Raw genomic sequence first — 18,186 nt, forward strand, 5'->3', positions numbered from 1 at the left:
GGGTGTCACACACACGATTGTATAGGACAGCTTAGACAAAATAAAAGACTTTTAATTTCTTATATAAAAAGTAAAATAATATAAAATTAAATACTTATTATAATACTATTACCTGGTAAGTAATAGTATAATAATAGCTATTACCTTAAATAAGTAACTTGACCTTAATATTACAGCTTAACTGCCCGGCTTCTAGGCGCTTACCTTACCTGACTCAACTGCCTTTTCTGAAACAGGATGCGCGTTTTTTCCTGTCTTGGATAGCCCTGCGTCCTAAATTACTTGTTATATTTAACCTTGTTTTAAAGCTTATTCAGGGAGGTCAAAAGACCCCATATATAATTAATACTAGGGGAAGAAAATCCTGTTTTTAATAAAAGGGGATTCACGCATTATCAGTCGCATGTTTCATAATTAAATCAACCCACATAAAAGTATCATGACGACTCAGCTGTAAATGACTCAAGTACTACAAGTATAATACGCCGCTTCCTGATAGGATAATATCCCAGTTCGATATGACTCGACGTTTATGCTAGAAATCAGAAGCGAGTCAGGTTTCTGAGCTATATATAAGGGAGCTATTAGACCTTTTTTTCTAAGCAAAGTAAAAGTCATACACTAGTTCCTTTCAAGTTATCACTCGCAGTTTATTGCTATTAGCATTACTTAACAACATCAGTGTTGCAATATTTTTTACTGTCAATATGGTCCGCCCTAGCTTTATCATCTCTCGTTAGTACTGACATGATATGCTTCTAACGTACCCAGCTAACTTGGTGGTATAGTGGCCCTGGCTGCCCAAGGTCTGCAGGCCGCTCCAAGCAAGCCCAGAGACCAGCTTGAACCTCTGGCCGTAGACGCTCAGGATGCTGAAATCGGCTATCCCGTTCAGCTTGACAGGCAGGCCGGAGTAGATGCCGGAAGCAGTGACGGGTGTCAGCCGGATAACGTCAATAAAGGCACCAAGGGAGATAACACGGCTAAGCGGCCGATCCCAACGGGTTACCCCACGCAGGACGAAGAGAAAAAGTTCCAGAAAGATCGCCAACGTGGAAAGACCAAGCACAAGGATGCCGAGGCGCAGAGGGCTAAGGAGAAGGCTGACCAGGATGCTGCACGAGAGGCTGCAAAAAAGGCTGCTATAGAGAAGGATGCGAAGGATGCCGAGGAGAGAAAGAAGAAGGCAGAGAGGGAGAAGGCCTTTAAGGAGGTGGAGAAGGAGAGTGAGAGAAAGGAGGCCACAGGGAACCAGAATACAAATACGAATGCCCAAAAAATCGTCGACGACGGCCAGAAGAACTGCAAGGAGGGAGGACCGGAAATTGGTTGCAACAAGCCCCTGCCCACCAAGAGTCAAGCTGCTACCAACTAAATATACATGCCGGGTCCATTTCAGCCTGTTACAACAGCTGAAAGACCAACCTTTCGTAGTTGGGAACATGGGAGTCTGTGAACTCAACTGCCAAAGAGCTTGGGCAGTGGATGCTAGATAAAGACGACAAGGCAACTATAACGGAAGGGTGACTGGGGAGTTGGTGATGTTGCAGTTCAAGTTGCATGGCTGAATAGAAGCAAGGTTAGTGATAATGTGGTCTATTGAGTTGTCCTGTCTTAGCTTCTACTAGTCTTTCGTATTCAGCTACTGCTTCGGGGTCCGCCTTGACAGCTTCTAGATCAAAGTACACCTGTTCGAAATCCTTTCCTCTACTCAATGCTGTTGAACGTCACAGCGGAACACAGATAAAAAAATGCGTTGATTCTGCAATCTAGAGATGTGTTAGAAATACGATACTACAGCATCAGGGAGAGAATTCTACTGTGTATTGAAAAGATTATTATTGAGTTGATTTCTTTTCGACTAAAATCCTCCCAGACTCAAAAGACTTTTGTAATGCTGCTGCCTATTGGGCAGCAGCTTTTAACGGAAAAGTAATTCCGCTTCCACAAGGCCGCTTGATCGGTGGATCGAGCGCCATGAATTGGCAGGCATTTATCGCTAATTCCAAGGCCAATATTGACGCCTGGGGCAAATTAGACAACCCCAGCTGGGACTGGGATACGTTCGACTCATTACTGGTGCTCTAGTTGAGAAACTTCTCTTTAAAGGCTCGACTTCACACGGTGATGGTATCGCTACCGGCGTCCAGTTCGCCAAGGATGGAGGGTCGCAGACTATCAAGGCGCGCAAAGAAGTCATTCTGTCCGCTGGTGCCTTCAACTCGCCCAAGATACTCGAGCTCTCAGGTATCGGCTCGCGGACTCTTTTAGATAAGCACAAAATCTCTGTTGTCGTTGATAATCCCAACGTCGGCGAGAACCTCCAAGACCACGTCTTGGCGGGTATTAGCTTCGAAGTCCAAGACTTTATCAACACCAAAGATGATCTCATGCGTCGAGTTCCGGAGGTTGTGGACGCTGCAATGAATGATTACAAGACGCATCAATTCGGGCCCTTTCCCGTTGGTGGCAACTATTCCTCGGCTCTGCTTCCGGTTCCCGATTTCTCCAGGCCTGAGACTGGTGCCTCCGAGCTCTCCGCTTTTCTTGATACTATGCTAAGTTCTGTTGATCCCACCAAACCTTTCCAAGCCGAGCTCGCTGGATTTGTGCGCTCTTTGCTCACCAACCCCGAAGCAGCCACCGGCGGCTACTTCACCTATTGACCCCGCCCAGTCCGACTTCAGAGGCTCCGGTGCGGGCGAGAGCATCATCCGCACCAAGTTCCCAGAGAACTATATCACTATTGCCATCAGCTTACTGCACCCTCCTGCGGCAGCAGCCTCTAGAAGGCCAGCGGGATATAAGTTACAGCGTCCATGTATACAGCCTCCAATAAATGTACTTGACTCCGCCCAGATAGTACAGCCACAGCAAAGCTTGATGCACATTTCGGCCCTCAAGGCGGTGGCATTTACATGTGCTCCCATTCCCGAGTAGTCTAATAAACGAACCGCACTGCGGCTGCCGGCAAGCCTACGCTATGAGTACAGAATAATCCAACTCTACTATGGTTGTATTGGCAATTTGGTGAAATTGAAAGGAGGAGAGCAAGCTCGAGCGCACTGTGGTCGATGCCACCATGAAGGTATTCTAGTACCCTGTTAAAAGTCTGGCGTCCCCAAGTATGTGACACCCATTCCAAAGTGGTGTGGGGCCTCAAACAATTGCCAATCTTACCAGTTGACATGTAATTCAAGGTTGGAAGATGGGCTGATCGATGTGATTGATGACTTCGATTGATGGCTCTGATTTCGATTTACTTTACTTTATTCATATACTGTTCCAGCCACCAACGGGGACCATGGTCTGGCTCAGCCGCGGAATCCATGCAGATACGTGCCGAACTTAGCCAATCGGGGAAATATCAAGCAGCAATAATCACCGAAATGTCGAGTCTTGAGCACGAAAGGATAACGCCCAGTAAGCCCTGGAGGATCGCCTGTAACCAGGGTTCCCGTCCTGCTTTACGTGAAGTCCTGCCCCTTATTCCGGTGTACAGTGAGTCATCAATATGAGACATTGGGGCTATTCCGCGCTGACTTGGAGGTTAGACTTGCGCTGTGCAACCCAATAATAGAGTTTATTGAGGTGATTTCTTTTTTCATCCCAAGGTACTTGTGCCCACCTCCAGCACTACAGGGTAGCGCGACGCGTTCTTTTATTGGCACTGGGTCAATATATTGTTTTTTGTTGCCCAGCCCAACCCCGCAAGGAAGGTGACTATCTGCCTCACCCCGCATTGTCTGGCTGTTGCTAGCTGAATAGCTTGGACGCAATGTGTTGAGCGAGTGTGATTGGATGCTTGGGCTATCTGGCTGGGTGCTTTTTTGTGTGACCCGCGGATGTGTGTCGCTATGCCGAGTCGCCATGCATCTGGGCTGGGTACGGAGAACCAGGAAATGTTGGCGTGGCGCCCTCGCTGCCTCATATATTTCCAGGCAAAATTCTTCCGTCCAGTAAGAAAAGATAAAAGTCCACAACATGCCATCGGGGTGGTGTCAATGGCAACACTGAAGCTCCAACATGTACAAGTGCCATTCCGCAACACCAGAGTTCCGCCGCGGGTTACTAGAACAGGAAACGACATCTGGAGGGCTTCTGGGGAGCGAGGGCAACCGTACAAAACCAGGGGTCCGTGTCCACACAAGCCAAAAACAGTCTCAAGCTGTCACAAACCTTTGATTATCCTCTGTCTTCGACTCCTGCATTCGTAGCCTCAACGTTTTGGCCCTGTGCTGTCCGTTTATGTGTCCCACCTTACACCCACTATTAACCATAAACAAATTACGAAAATCGGCCACATTACAGGATCTAGTTATGTTAGTTTCTGTGGGGGTAAGCATCCGTTAAACATCTTCTACTGTAGCCTTTACTAGCATGCGATTCCTTTCCTCTGTTCTTTACAGGTTATCTCTATATGCTTTGCACAGTATTTACACGTGAGATTCGTCGATTCCTTGACTGGGCATTACACTCCCTTGTGTTTGTGAGCGCATTCACCAGCATCATAGCCGTCATTATTAGGTCCTTCCCAGCCCCTCTTCCTCATGTTCCCCAGCGATATTTGTCTTTTGCTTTCTGGGATTCCCATTCGAAAATATCTGAGTGGCCAAAATAGCCATTTTGCGAGGGATGATACGGAAATGAAGTTGCGACCGTGAATCTGACGAGTGGTAGAAGACACTTGACCGGACCAGACATGTGGGGCACTGCAGCAGCTGCTACTGCCTAGACTCTCAAAGGTTTTAATGTCTGGTTGCTTTTTACTGTTGTCTGGTGTCTAGTCAATATAAAGAAACATTGAATGCACAGCGCTGGGGTACATATACCCGCCGTAATTATCAACTTCTACTATAACCGCAGCTGGCATATTTTTGCCAAGATCTTAACCCTCCCCTAGACAAAAGTCAAAACTCAGCGCATCCTCAAAGGATTCCAACTTATTAATATCGAGTCTATTATGTACCCGAGTATGCAAAAGCTGATAAAACCCCGCAACTCCTCCAAGCAACGCGGCCCCATCTTTTCGGTTCTCAACCGAGTTATAGCGAGTATGGGTATTGTTCCCACCCTCGGAGATTAGACTTTCACACCTGCATGTACCTCGCGTCATTTTGAAAGTTGTTAAATGAGTCTAGGTGGACTTGGGGCATTAGTGAGAAGAGCCTTGTTGGCTTGGCATCTGACAAGACTGCCATTACGGATGGCTATTACAACCCGAAAAAGTAAAGTATGGCACATCCCGGTCTTTCATTCCCAAAGGGCGTATTGTATATATAAGTCGACTCTTTGTCTCTCTTTTTGCTCGCTCCCTGCCAGAAGAGTAAACTTGTGCGGCCGCGATACACAGAAGCATTCTACTAGCAAACACACCTAATATCAGGCAACGGTGATGCTTACAACGCAATTTCTGGCTGCGTGGGTCTCTGTTGCTCCCATCGCTGCCGCAGTTGCAGTTGAGTCTGCTGGGGACCACGTCGAGATTTTCCAACGACAGGACGGCCATGTCGCCCCCGGTACTGCCTCTGATTGCACCTTTTACGAAACCGTCAATGAAAGTACGCAGAATTGTGAATATTGGGAAACCTCATGGTCCATCTCGCACGCCGACTTTGTCGATTGGGTAAGTTGCTTCGTCTCCTAGTGACTTTGACAACCGACGCCCAGCCCCATGTCCTAACCACGCACCGTCATTCTCAGAATCCCAGTGTAAAGTCGGACTGTAGCGGCCTCATGGTGGGTAACTCGTACTGCGTCGAAGTCAATTATGGTGTTCCTCGGCCGGCAAAGACAGCTTCCTCAACACAGTCGACCAAACCCACCGCTGGTTCCAAGGCTAGCCCAACTCAGCCAGGCCTCGCGCAGGACTGCACCGCCTTTTACCAGGCAAAGTCTGGCGATACCTGTGAGAAGATAGTCACGTCTTACGGGACCTTTAGCCTTGACGACTTCTTCCGATGGAATCCAGCCGTGGGGCCAAGCTGCTCTCGTCTTTTGGCCAACTACTACTACTGCGTGGCTGCCCCCGGCTCGTTTTCTAAGCCGACCACTGGCCCATCTCCAACACAGAGCGGCATCGCCAAGGACTGCACAACCTTTTATAAGGTACAGCCCGGCGACTCATGCCAGGGTATTGTTGATGAGTACGGCACATTTTCCTTGCAAGACTTCAACAAGTGGAACCCAGCAGTCGGCTTGGACTGCCGGAGTCTACTTGCCGGATACCATGTTTGTGCCGGCGTGCCTGGAACACCGACTGAGAAGCCAAAGCCCGATGGTCCGTCGCCAAGACAACCTGGCATTGTCAAGACGTGCGATAAGTACTACCGTGCTCTTTCTGGCGACACTTGTCAAGGAATAGTCGACAAGCATGGTGGCAACTTGAAATTACAGGACTTGTGAGTTTTCGAGGCTCATGGTATTCTATAAAGTGTTTTTACTTTCTAACTCGATACATTTGTGCAGCTACACATGGAATCCGGCAGTTAAGAATGGTGAGTTTTTTTTTCCAATGAGAGTTCTTGGTTGAGTGTATCTTGAGCAGGCGACTATTTGCACCATATTCTAGTCAATGTATTTAATGCTAATCAAATGGCGAAACCAGATTGTAGTGGTTTGTGGATGGGTTACTACTATTGCGTCCGTGTCCCTCCCATGTTCCAGGTCAAGGCTATGTATCACGCCGACTGCAGCGGGAAGGAGCATGATCGGGTGACTATTGCGAATAAGAATGATGGACTATGTCTGAACACCAATTGTGCTGTGGCGTCTCTAGATATTGACGCTGTTGGCCAATGTCCAGAAGGACAGGTACAGATAAGCTATTGGGAAAGGCCAGGTTGCACCGGTAAGTGGTATGGGTATGGGTACGCCAGCATAGGCCAATGCCGTAAATTGTGGACAGAGGGATGGAAGTTTAAAGCGGTGCATCTGAGATGTGCGGACGAAAAGGATGATTGCGTCACCAAGGGAACATGCAAGTTTGATGCGGAGCCGGCCAACTTTGTGTGCTAGACAAGAGCCAACGCACGATGAATAAACGACATTGCTCTGTGATCTGTAGTTGCTGTCTTGACAAAGACTAGCTCTTGTTCGTGGTGTGTATTGGTTCTCCTACGAGGCGCAGGGTTAGAGAATTGGGCCCATAGTTTCTGTCAATAAAAGACTTGACTGATAACTACCAGACTCAACTTGCCAAGCCTCCGCTTGGCCCAACACACGTTCCACGAGGCACATAAGCTTAAGCCATGGCGGCATGGGCGACAACCGATTGGTCTCGTAGACATTCAACCGCGGCCTTTATTCCGGTTCTGTCAGCCAACTAAATCAGTTTCCCGCTCTTACCGCAGAGACATTATAGTCCGTAACCGATAACGGGCAATTATGGGGTCTGGTACAATTGACATGTACGCGGTGCAGCTCGCACCAATCAAGTGGGGCGAGGCGCGGGTAGGTTCCGACGGGAAAGTTAGCTGCTCCCATGGGCGTCTTCCCGCTCCTTGTGGAACTCTGCGGCAATTTCGCAGCCAACAACGGTGTATTCATTACGTGAGCGACGCCGCCTCAGTCATCGCCAACTTTGCCAAGACAACCATGCTCCTCTTAAAAAACAGAAATTACTATGGCTATGCGAACAGCTCGCTCACTCGAGGCTGACTGACCCATGATGACGACGCAGCAACTTGTTCAGCAGCGGATGCGCGAGGCCTTCGGCTCTCCCAACGAAGCCATACACGCTTGTATTCGCGACAACAATATTAGCCAGTTGCAGCAGCTAGTTATCAGCTGCCCCTCGGCTGATCTAGAATATCTGAACCACGCATGGGGCGCGCCTCTCCACGTCGCCGTGTGGTCCGCCAACTTGTCGGCGGTGGACGTCTTGCTGGATGCGGGCGCCGACGTTCTTGCCGAGACTGCCGACGACTCGTTGTCCGCCACGCCTCTCGGCCTGGCTGCGCGTCTCGGACTTGTGGACATCCTCAGGCGTCTCTGGATTAGTGTCCCGCCCGAGAGTCACGCCAATGTGTTTCGCCCACCCTTGTCTTGTCTCATCTTGGCAGCAACGTACGGCCAGGCTGCCACTGTCGGCCACCTCTTGGACTGGTGGGATGGCTGGTCCCTCGACGTCAGGGATACGGCGCTTTGCTACGCATCAGGGCGGTGGCAGGTTCATTCTGTTCAAGTCCTCCTGGAAAGGCTCCGCTTCAGCCACGAGACAATGGTCCGCGCACTTCACAAGGCAGCCGACTTCAAGTTTATCATGGCCGAGGAGGAGGGGGCACTTGGCGTTCAATACTCTGAGATGGACTATGTCCACCAGCGGCAGCTCATCGCCAAGCTGGTTGATGCCGGAGCAGATGTCAATGCTCGTCTCCACGGGCAGCATCTAACCCTCCAGGCCGCGGGCGTAATCGACCTGGCCCCCGCGCTGAGCCAGCTTCTCGAAAGCGGCCTAGACCCTGGTGCCAAGAGCGGCAACGATGCCGACCAAGAGCAGTCGGCGCTCCATCTCCTCGGCTCGCCAGTTCGGCTCCATCCACGCAGAGCAACCTGCCGCCTTCACGAATCCGGCATCCGCCTCTTGCTGCAGCACGGCGCCTCCGTGTTCCAGAGAGATGCTCTGGGAAACACGCCCCTGCACTGCGCCGCGTTCGGCTCTAATCTGCGCATATTCAGCCTCTACCTCTCGTCTGCCGGCAGCACCGCAGACATGGCGGTCGAGAATGATCACGGCGAGACCCTGCTGCATTGGGCTGCTGCCGGCGGCAAAACAGACATTCTGGAGTACCTTTTATCTCACGGGGCCGATGTCAATGCCGCAAGTGCCAACGGATGGACCCCTTTGATGTGCGCCCTTGCCCCTTCCAGGGAGAGCCGTCTCGTCGGGGCACAAGCCAAGGAACTCTCGGCGGCCATCCGGGCTGCCCAGCTGTTGCTCTCCAGTGGCGCCACCCCTTTTTTCGTCACCGCCGAGGGGTGGACGCCGTTGCATTGTCTCGCATTGCACCTTGATCATGATGAGGACGGCCAAGCGCGCCTGTTGGCCGAGCAGCTGATTTTGGCCGGCGGCAGCGGCCGTGTTGTCGACGCCCGGGCTCCGATGCTCCTATCCGATCGCCGGCCGAATCGCGGATATGCCCCCCGGGCCGCCTTGACATCGAGCCACATTGGACTCGGCGATGCTTCCGCGCTCTGGGGCTTCCGTGTGGAAGAAGCAATCCGATTGGCTGATACTCACCCTGTTTTGACTGTCAAACGCGACCTAACCCCGCTCCACTGGGCTGCGGAACACGGCGCTGTTGGCGTCGCCAAGGCTTTGTTGACCCATGGTGCTAATATCTTGTCCGAGGACCCATTTGGAAACACCCCGGCCATGACCGCCACCGCATCGAAGTTGCTTGAGCGTAGACCTGACGTGAGGGAAAAGCTTATCCAAGTCTTGGGCCACCACGCTGAGGATAATATTTGACAGTTCCATCTCTACTGCTGCCTATTTATTAATACAGACTGGATAACATGTTTCCCTCCATCGATTTTTAGATCTACCAGACACAGGTAAATCATTTTTCCCCTTGGTGAATTCCTCATCCAACAACCCGCACAGGCCGCCGGATGACCCCCCGCCCCATCACGATGACGGCGGGGCGGGAGGGAAGAAATCGTACCTGTCCCCTTGCGTGATCAACCAGTTTATCGTGTAAGGGTCCGCTCCGGATGCGGCGTTGGTCTGGGTATTAGGCAGAGCCAAGACACCGGGATCCTGCGGGTCAATCTCGCCGCTTGGAGGATTGCCCCCTTCGAGGATGAGCCGGATGCCCGGACTACGCACGTAGCCTTGGTTGTAGATTACCTCTGACCATTCTTGCACGAGTTGATACCATGGTTCCTGCCCCTCCACAGCCCTCGGTGATCCCACATACCATAACCCATCTCCAACCGAATCGCACGAGAAGCCGTCTCTGGCGTTTAGGTACCCCGAATCAATGTTTTGCACACGCCATGCATAGCGGCCCCGAGCTCCACGAACTTCCTGGCCGTGATACACACTTAGGTAGTCGACACCCAGATAGGTGTGACCGTTAATTCGACGGAGCCACTCTCGGGTTGGATCAACATGTAGATGAAAGACTGTGTTTTTGATTTGCCTAGTTAGCATGTCGTCCAAGCTGGGCAAACCTTTGTTGGCCTGTGTCCAAGAGCCAAGTTGACGGGAGGGGGGAGGTTGGGGGAGCTGGAGACGAGCCGTATGACTAGAGCTGAGCTAAATGAACTTACCAACCCATCGATCGTCCGGAGCGTTTCTCGCCGTCGTGTCTCGATACTGATCCAACTCGGCGTCCTCTGTATGGACCCCCGGCTGTGGCCCAATCCAGTAGGCAAGCTCCAGAATAGGACCGGGGGCCGACGCCGTAGCCTGCCCTTCCTGATACTGCCAACGGGCATAATGCAACGTCAGATGCCCAACTCGGATGCCCTCGAGGATCGTTTCGAGACCAGGGACATCGTTTGTTCCGCCTCCCCAGGCCCAGACACGCCGCGCCCAAAGCGGTCCCTGGTCGTCTCTGCGCTCAAGACTGCGCCGGCTCGACGACCGTTCACAAAACACCTCGCGCGCATTTCTGGCCCTGCGGACCCCGGCTCCAGCCACGAGAGGGTTGTAGAGAATGTACTCTATCACGCCACGGGTGTCAAATATCGGATAGTCCCTAAAAAACCCCTCCAGGGCGCTATATTCGAGCGCAGTGTCATAGCTGGCGGCAAACTCGCTATCCCAAACTTTCCTAAACGGGTCCAGCGCCTTCTTGTTCATGGTGAACATGAGAGTCGCGTAGCTGAGGAGTCTGATCCAGTTGTCCATGGCGCAGTTGATGGCGCGTCCCCGAAGAATGTCATATTCGCGAGCCTCCATCTCAATAGATCTCTTGGCAGGCATCCCGCCGTTGAACATGTCGTGCAGGTTCGGCTGCAAAATGGCGGCAGGGCAGGTTGGGTTCTCCATGTACTTTTGCATCAACAGTTCAAACTCTTTTGCCTGGGTTGAACCGAAATCGTCACGACGACTCGGCTTCGTCGTTGGCGGCGCCGGCTCTGGACAGCAAAAAGCGACATTTCCGTAGCAGCCATCGCCGTCCACGGTCAGCCCGCTTTCCACCGACAGTCGAATCTGCCCCGACGGACATGCCCCTTCGCACACGTAGGCATACTGCTTGTCAGTCAAAAATCCGGCCTTCTTATGCCAGTCACACTTGTCGGAAAACTCGGCCGGGGGCGGCTCGGCGCAGCAGTAGCTCCTCTTTTGACTTTTGCCGCATGATTTCGCTCCGCCGGAAGCAACGCTGCTGGCCACAACAAAGTATGGATAAAACCCTCTGCAGGCTTCTTGGGGATTCTTGGAGCATCCGGTCCACGAGCATTTGCCATATGCTGCTGTTCCCTTGCCCTCGCTGCAGCAGGCCGACTGGTGATTATTCTTGCAGCCAGAGCCCACTGTTCCCACCTCGACTTCGCCCGTCTTACAGCCGGGGCTGCAGTTGCCCGAGTTTTTATGCCCTCTCCAGGTGCATACCGGGAGTTCTTGGTCCGCTGGGCAGCAGAAGCGAATAAAACCATGGCCAGTCCCGCCCGGGCACTGCGTTGTGTCCATCATGATCTCCTTGTGTCCATCTCGCTGAATCTCCTTGAAGCCGCTGGGACAGCCTTCGAAGCAGCTGGTCCACCGACACAACTTGGGGGGGGACTCTACAACGGCATCTGCGGGCACGTCTTTTTGATTAAAGTCCGGCAAGTCCATGGTTGGCCGCTCAAGCGCCGAGTTCAGCGCCTGGGCATTTGTGTAGCTCTGGTCATCCTGGCTCATGGCCCAGACCATGAAGCCGCTGATACACTGGCTGCGGAAGCGGTTAGCCTTGAGCCTCCATGTTACGAGGTCGTCGAATGACGCCCATTGGTTCCCCCATGACACCGTCTTGACGGCGGCGTCGCGGTGCAAGACGGGCTTGAGACCCTCCTTCTTTATGATGTCCCGGATTTCAGCATGGAGCAAGACGCCCGTGGTTCCGGAGCAGCGACCCGGATTTCCCGCGGAGCTGACGCGACATCCAGGCTTATTGCAGCTTGGCTTAGTCAAGGTAAAGCTGCGGCTGTAGAAGCTCATCCCCATAGTAACTTTATTGGGGTTTATGTTATTCCGCCACAGGAGGTCCAAGGCTAGCTGGATCTCGGTGATGTTGGTATGGGCATTGGCCCACGGTCCCGTCCATCTGTTGTCAATGTCCCAGGCTCCATGCATATCGTAACTCATTAGATTGAACCAGTCAACGGCAGCCTCGAGTGCGGCGATGTCAAAGTGTTGCAAGTACCAGTAGCTTGCCGGAATAGCCATTGATACCCCCTTTTTATGCTGGTCCATCCTATGTCGAAGCTCTCGCATAAAGGAAACGATATTCTTATAGTCCTCATCTCGCCCGTTGCGGTCCGGAGCAACAGGGTACTCCCAGTCGATGTCTATACCGTCAAAGCCATAGGTATTCATCATTTTAATCAACGATGTGAAAAATCTCTCCATATGGGCCTCAGAGGCGGCCAAGTCACTGAAAGTTGTTGCCGTCGGACCCGGATCGTTAAAAGCCCAGCCCCCTATCGCAACCCAAACCTTGACATCTGGCTGTACGAGTTTAATAGCTCCAATCCTACTCATAATATATTCCGTTTGAGAGTTTCCTGGGGAGACCTCAAATGTCTGGGGATGAATGGTGGCGAAGCTAAAAATGATGTGTGTATATAGGCCGTAAGGTATCTCCTCTGGGCTCATAGTAAAGCAAGACCTCTCAGACGTTGCCCAGGACTCGAAATAGCCAATTACTCGACTGACTGGCTTATCCTTTGGTGAGCAGGATGGTCGTTGGACCTCCTTTCCATCGCAAAATTCCTCGGTAAAGCCACAGAATCCATGTCTACTGCAGCAGACGTTGAGCGGGCACTTGTCCTGCTTGCTCCATTGACTCCCATCCCAGCCCGGATTGCAGTCCGCTTGTCTTTCGCATGTGCTTTGACAGCCAGCCCTGCATTTGAATTCACGATTAGCCATGTTATTAACCCCATCGGCCAGCCCTCATGACAATGAAGTCCATACGCACCCGCAATAGTCAGGCCCAAAGCCACAGTAGCCAGCACTGCTACAGCAACCTATCGCACAATGCTTCGTAGAACTGCATTGTTGCTGGTTTGAAAACTGTATCCAGCAGCTTAAAAGAATAAGGGCCTCTAATATTCGTCTCATAATTGTTGAATATTTGCTTGCCAGAATTGCTTTAATGGCGAGGCCAGTACGTGACAACTAGGGGCAGATGACTTTGATAAGTAGTCAACCAGCCCTGTACTTGGAGAGAACAGCTGTGATTCATCGACTCTGATTTCTTTGTCTTCCCGGCCATGATTTTTGCCAAGCCCGAATTTGTGGCTCTGGTAAGACGCCCTGGGACATTATGTGAATCGATGGGTTATATTAACCCCCCCCCCCCTTGTCGATTATATTCCCTGATTGGTCCACAGCTGTATGAATTCACGCGGCTTAGTTTAATTACGACGTAGTTGTATAAGAGTCTAGAACCAACGACAGGGTTTAGTCAAATGAACAAGTTCGGCCCCCAAGTTCGACCAAACTGACTGCGCGTCTCCCAGAACCAGGGATACACGAAGCCCAAACCTACCTTTTTTAATTACCAGAAAAACTTGCCTACATCTTGGATATCCAAAAACTCCCCATGTTTTGTCTTGAATGTTTGTCGAAGCATCCAAACCTCCAATATGCCCATGTCGCCAGCTGTCAAGTATACCGTCGCAGGACTCTGCTTCAGCGTGTTATATCTTGGTGAAGCCAGCCGCGCTGGTGCTTTTCCGGCTCTTGACAGACGCGCAAATGGTTTTCGACTGGTCGACAACGGACTCCCTGGGTTCTCAGGCCTCGGCTCAACGTGCCGTCAAGTCCTTCAGCAAGTGATCAAGTGTGAAGAATATGTGGCAAACCTCGGACTGAAAGAGTACCATGGCTTAGTGCCTGACGGAGTGTTGGCCGATGAGGTTTGCAAAGCCACTTGTGAAATATCATTGACGACAGCCCGGAGGCGCATCTTGGGTGCTTGTTCTTCGACCCCCGAACTGGCCCCTGGATACCCCTTGCTCGCGCTAGTCGATTCAATCATCTATGGTTGGAATGAAACATGTCTTCGGGACAAGAGTACAGGAAAATACTGCAACGGTGAGTACAAAGCGGCTCCGATTAGCTTCTCTGGTCCAAAACAAAAAAAAAAAAAAACTGAACATCCTTTTACATATCCGGTATTGACTCCTTATTTCTGCTTCGCTTGAAAGACATCTTGGAATCATGGGACAGCGTTGACGAGCTGGACAAGATGCCCGAAACACAGCTATGCTCGTATTGTTTTGGAACCAAGCTGCGCATGATGCAGCAATCCCCGTACTCTGGGTATGACGAGCTGTTTGCCAACACTCTCGAAATTGTAAATGAAAGTCAGACACCCCTATGTTGATTGGAAAACATGTTCAACTGGCCCACAGGACTTGGCTAATACATGTTGGAGATAGAATGTGGCATCGACAGCCCCATCACACCGCAGCGTGAGCTCAACGGCATCAACCCCACCAGGCCGGCTTCATGCCCTAGTGGTCAAGCTCACGTTGGCCGAGAAGGAGACACGTGCGATACCATTGCACTAGCCAACTCTGTTTCAGCTGCGACGCTCTATTTCCTCAATCCGGGCCTGACCAACTGCAGTGACATTGCCGCTGGAACTCAGCTTTGCCTCCCAGACAAGTGTAACACCGTCTACCAGGTGCAAGAGGGAGATCGGTGCGTCGAGGTGGCGGTAAGGGCCGGGACATCATGGATGAAGCTGGTGGACTGGAATCTTGGTCTTGACTCGCGCTGCTCTAACCTCTGGAGCAGAGACCCTTTCTGGGGGCGTGTAATCTGTACCAGCGTACCTGGTGGAGGCTTTATCAACACCGGTTCCCATTCCCCCGAGGGTGGGATTGGTAACGGCAATACCGGTGGCCAGGGTGGCTCGGGGGATGGTTACGCAGATGACATCGTGGAGCCGCCAAAAGGAGCTGCTGTGGCCGAAGGCACGGCGAAGAAATGCGGCAAGTACGTTCAGGCCAAAGACCACGACACCTGCTCCAGGATGGTATCCTCACGGGCCGTGCCCATGGATTTGTTTCTGCAGGTCAACCCATCACTTGGCACTGCTGCAGAGTGTGACAGTAAGCTAGTTGATGGTGCTTTGTATTGTGTCCATCCGTTCCGTTATTGGAACGCAATCAGCAATACCTAGGTCGTCTGAGGCGGACAATACTTGTGTTGGATGTGAAAGTGTATGAAGATTAGGGCTGAGGTGAAGCTATTCTTGAGGGTGCCGAACGCCGCTTAACAGGATAGCGTCTAGTTCTATTTAGCCAACTTTCACGTTATCCATTCCACCATTGCCAACCCAATCGACAAACAGGCAAATGCTGCAATTAAGCCTGCTCAACTCGATTTCAGATTACACAAATGCATTGTTAGTGAGTGGACTTCCTCGTTCCGGTATGGACTAGTCGATATTCAAGAGGTAGAGAAGGGCTAGGAGCTTATTTGGGGAGCCAATTAGCCAACCCCATGTCGTGCTGGGAACGCCAATTCCGCCCACCCAACAAAGCTCGCAGGCTTTCCGGATTATAGCTCCCTCTTCTCCCTTGAAGACCTATCTAATCGCCTTACATTCTGATTGATCTAGTGCCTGAAGCAGTATAACTAGTATTCAAGATTTCAGGTTTGAAAGCGATTGAAGATATTATCAAATTCAACTTGGACCATAGGGAGGTGGAATTGCCCGAGAGTATATATCGTGCTCTGCGTTGGTTGTAGTATGCTGACCGGAATTCCCCCAAAGGCCACCCAGATCAGAACCAGTTGCTGAAAGCTTCCTGGGATCCTCCATCACAAGAAGCATATGAGGCTGTCAAGGAGCGGATAAAGTTGATTTACAAAGATAATGGTCTCGACAAACTGTTTCGCGAGAAGAACTTGAATATGCTTGCCTTCCCCTTGGACAGCCTTATGGTGTTCATCTCGGCTGCGTCTGGTATGGTACAGCAACCTTTCCCCTCATTTGATTGAAAACTCATCTGAAAAGCACGCAGGGTACCCAATCGCGACCGCGCCCCTTGGAGTCATCCCAGAAGATGGAAGACCGTACGGACTCGGTATAATAGCTCAGGCTGGGAGAGAGGATTTAATATTCCAGTTCCTGAGTGCCTTCGAAGCTCACCTCCCGCCACCAGTTATGCCACCTCGTGCGCAAGATAATGGTCCTAGTTCAGAAATTTAGAATTTCTAGTACGTTGACCTTGAGGCCAGTTGGACGCAATGGTGCTGCGTTGTCGGAGTGCTGTGGCTGATCCTCTGCAGAAAATCCTTACTGACCAACCTGGTCAATGGCGAGATGAATGGGTCTGGAGGAAAACTCGATTTCAAGAGCAGGGAGACCAAGCACAAGTCGCGCGAGTGCTCTCTGTTTGCTGGTGCCTTGTCTCGGCCCGCTGGAAATGGCGATGGAGGGCTATTAAACCAATAAGATTGCGGATTCCAAAGGGTCCATACTTCACTAAGAAATTGTACGATAATAAATGTCCCAACAACCGCCACTATTATAAAAAGCCACATCATATTTATCGTAGCCAAATGAGGGTTGTTACGAACCGCTTTATAAGCTCCATAAAGACGGCAAAAAGGGAAGACTGCATGAGCAACCCCGCGGCAGGCAGGCACCTCCCCTCACCAGCACAGAAAGAGGCTCACCGGCAGAGGGGAAAGTGGAGGGTGGCGTGAACTGTCGCTCTCTTGATACGGGTGTAGCGTTGCGGCTCAGGATTGGTGGCCTTATCTTGCCGATATTTGCCTTCTTTTCTTGGTACAGGGGCTGAAGGGCACCCACGCGGTATATCCAAGCGACTCCATTGGCATCGCCCAGCCAATCAAAGACTTCACGGCATATAAGGCGTTCCTCCATTTTCGTTACTTGAGAACTCAGCACTCTGATGAGCCTGGCCATTACCGATCCCGACTGAAGGCTTCCTGTGTGCAGCTTTGCCTTCTTCTCTATCTTTGTGCGTCATATGCGCTTGTCTTTAAGCTGGTTGGACTCTCAGCCGACTTTCTGGCACGAGTCACGACCTGGTCATATGGTCGGTTGCTGCTCTCTGTGGGTGAACCGGATTTCGAACCAGCGTGCTTTGCACATCAAGATCGCATCCGCATATTGCCCCTTACCTTTGCTGCTTACTCGTTGGCTCGTTGCTCCTGGTCCATCGAGACCATGGCATTGAATCTCTTAGGGTTACTAACTCTAGATCGTGCGCTGGACTATCATTTGCGATGTTTCAACCAGCGGCCGATCACTCTTGGAGGCTTACATTACCGAATTGGTGATGTAGGCCATTGAATTGCCCGAGACTTTGTGGGTCAGAGTCAATTTGACAAGGCGCAGTAAGTTCGGTTGAAGGTACTTTGGCAGCTGCTTCTAACGACCTGATGCCAGGGATTATCTCAGTCGAGCACTCCGAATGTTTGCCCGACGCCCATTCCTCAAGCATAAACATGCTCGGACGACCTTCAGACAGGGCCAACTACATCTGGCAAGAGGCAAGGCTGAGCTAGCCGAGCAGTCATTCAAAGCAGCCCACAAACAGCGTCAAAGCTTGAAACCACAAGACACTCAGCCATGGGATAAGCTTTTAGAGAAGGATTACGACCAATTGGTCATCTTCATGTCCCAATGATGTAGAGGATCCCGAGCGTTTGAGAGGACTTGATGTATTGTGACAAGGGTTTAATTATAAAGGCTTAGAGTAACAAGGCTTAATTTAATAATAATCTTATAAGATATTAAAGGTTTTAAGTTATTATAAGAAAAGAAAAAAAGGGTAATTACCTTATATATATAAAAGGAATACCTAGGCTTAGAGTTTTTATTTAGGTATATATTCTAGCTATATAATTAATAAGTTTTATATTAGTATAAAGCCTTTTTATTAAGCTTTATAATTTATTAGGCTTTTTTTATATAATATTAGCTTTCCTTTTATTAAGCTTATTTTTAAATAGGTTATTTAATTTAATTATTA

General features: G+C 50.8%; 6 protein-coding genes across 6 annotated transcripts; 5 read left to right on the forward strand and 1 right to left on the reverse strand.

Moving 5' to 3' along the window:
* Window positions 1-707: 707 nt before the first annotated feature.
* MAA_11827 (uncharacterized protein) lies at window positions 708-1,375 on the forward strand (the record flags this gene model as incomplete). The annotated part of the gene is made up of 2 exons (XM_011413278.1): window positions 708-735; window positions 789-1,375. 2 exons carry the CDS (start codon window positions 708-710, stop codon window positions 1,373-1,375), a joined length of 615 nt encoding a protein of 204 aa, XP_011411580.1.
* A 519-nt stretch (window positions 1,376-1,894) lies between these two features.
* On the forward strand, window positions 1,895-2,666 carry MAA_10506 (Glucose-methanol-choline oxidoreductase; the record flags this gene model as incomplete). The annotated part of the gene is made up of 2 exons (XM_007828504.1): window positions 1,895-1,932; window positions 2,039-2,666. The coding sequence occupies 2 exons, from the start codon at window positions 1,895-1,897 to the stop codon at window positions 2,664-2,666; spliced, it is 666 nt and encodes a 221-aa protein (XP_007826695.1).
* A 2,729-nt stretch (window positions 2,667-5,395) lies between these two features.
* Window positions 5,396-7,017, forward strand: MAA_10507 (LysM domain-containing protein; the record flags this gene model as incomplete). The annotated part of the gene is made up of 4 exons (XM_007828505.2): window positions 5,396-5,626; window positions 5,704-6,401; window positions 6,469-6,497; window positions 6,608-7,017. The coding sequence occupies 4 exons, from the start codon at window positions 5,396-5,398 to the stop codon at window positions 7,015-7,017; spliced, it is 1,368 nt and encodes a 455-aa protein (XP_007826696.2).
* A 652-nt stretch (window positions 7,018-7,669) lies between these two features.
* Window positions 7,670-9,472, forward strand: MAA_10508 (Ankyrin repeat protein; the record flags this gene model as incomplete). Its single annotated transcript, XM_007828506.1, has 1 exon — window positions 7,670-9,472. One exon carries the CDS (start codon window positions 7,670-7,672, stop codon window positions 9,470-9,472), a length of 1,803 nt encoding a protein of 600 aa, XP_007826697.1.
* Window positions 9,473-9,631: 159 nt separating this feature from the next.
* On the reverse strand, window positions 9,632-13,090 carry MAA_10509 (glycoside hydrolase family 18 protein; the record flags this gene model as incomplete). Its single annotated transcript, XM_007828507.1, has 2 exons — window positions 9,632-10,131; window positions 10,279-13,090. 2 exons carry the CDS (start codon window positions 13,088-13,090, stop codon window positions 9,632-9,634), a joined length of 3,312 nt encoding a protein of 1,103 aa, XP_007826698.1.
* A 719-nt stretch (window positions 13,091-13,809) lies between these two features.
* On the forward strand, window positions 13,810-16,637 carry MAA_10510 (LysM domain protein; the record flags this gene model as incomplete). Its single annotated transcript, XM_007828508.1, has 6 exons — window positions 13,810-14,260; window positions 14,374-14,532; window positions 14,608-15,285; window positions 15,566-15,585; window positions 15,929-16,150; window positions 16,401-16,637. The coding sequence occupies 6 exons, from the start codon at window positions 13,810-13,812 to the stop codon at window positions 16,635-16,637; spliced, it is 1,767 nt and encodes a 588-aa protein (XP_007826699.1).
* Window positions 16,638-18,186: the final 1,549 nt, after the last annotated feature.

The sequence above is a fragment of the Metarhizium robertsii genome (assembly GCF_000187425.2).
Source record: "Metarhizium robertsii ARSEF 23 chromosome Unknown MAA_Scf_53, whole genome shotgun sequence".
Taxonomy (NCBI): Eukaryota; Fungi; Ascomycota; class Sordariomycetes; order Hypocreales; family Clavicipitaceae; genus Metarhizium; species Metarhizium robertsii.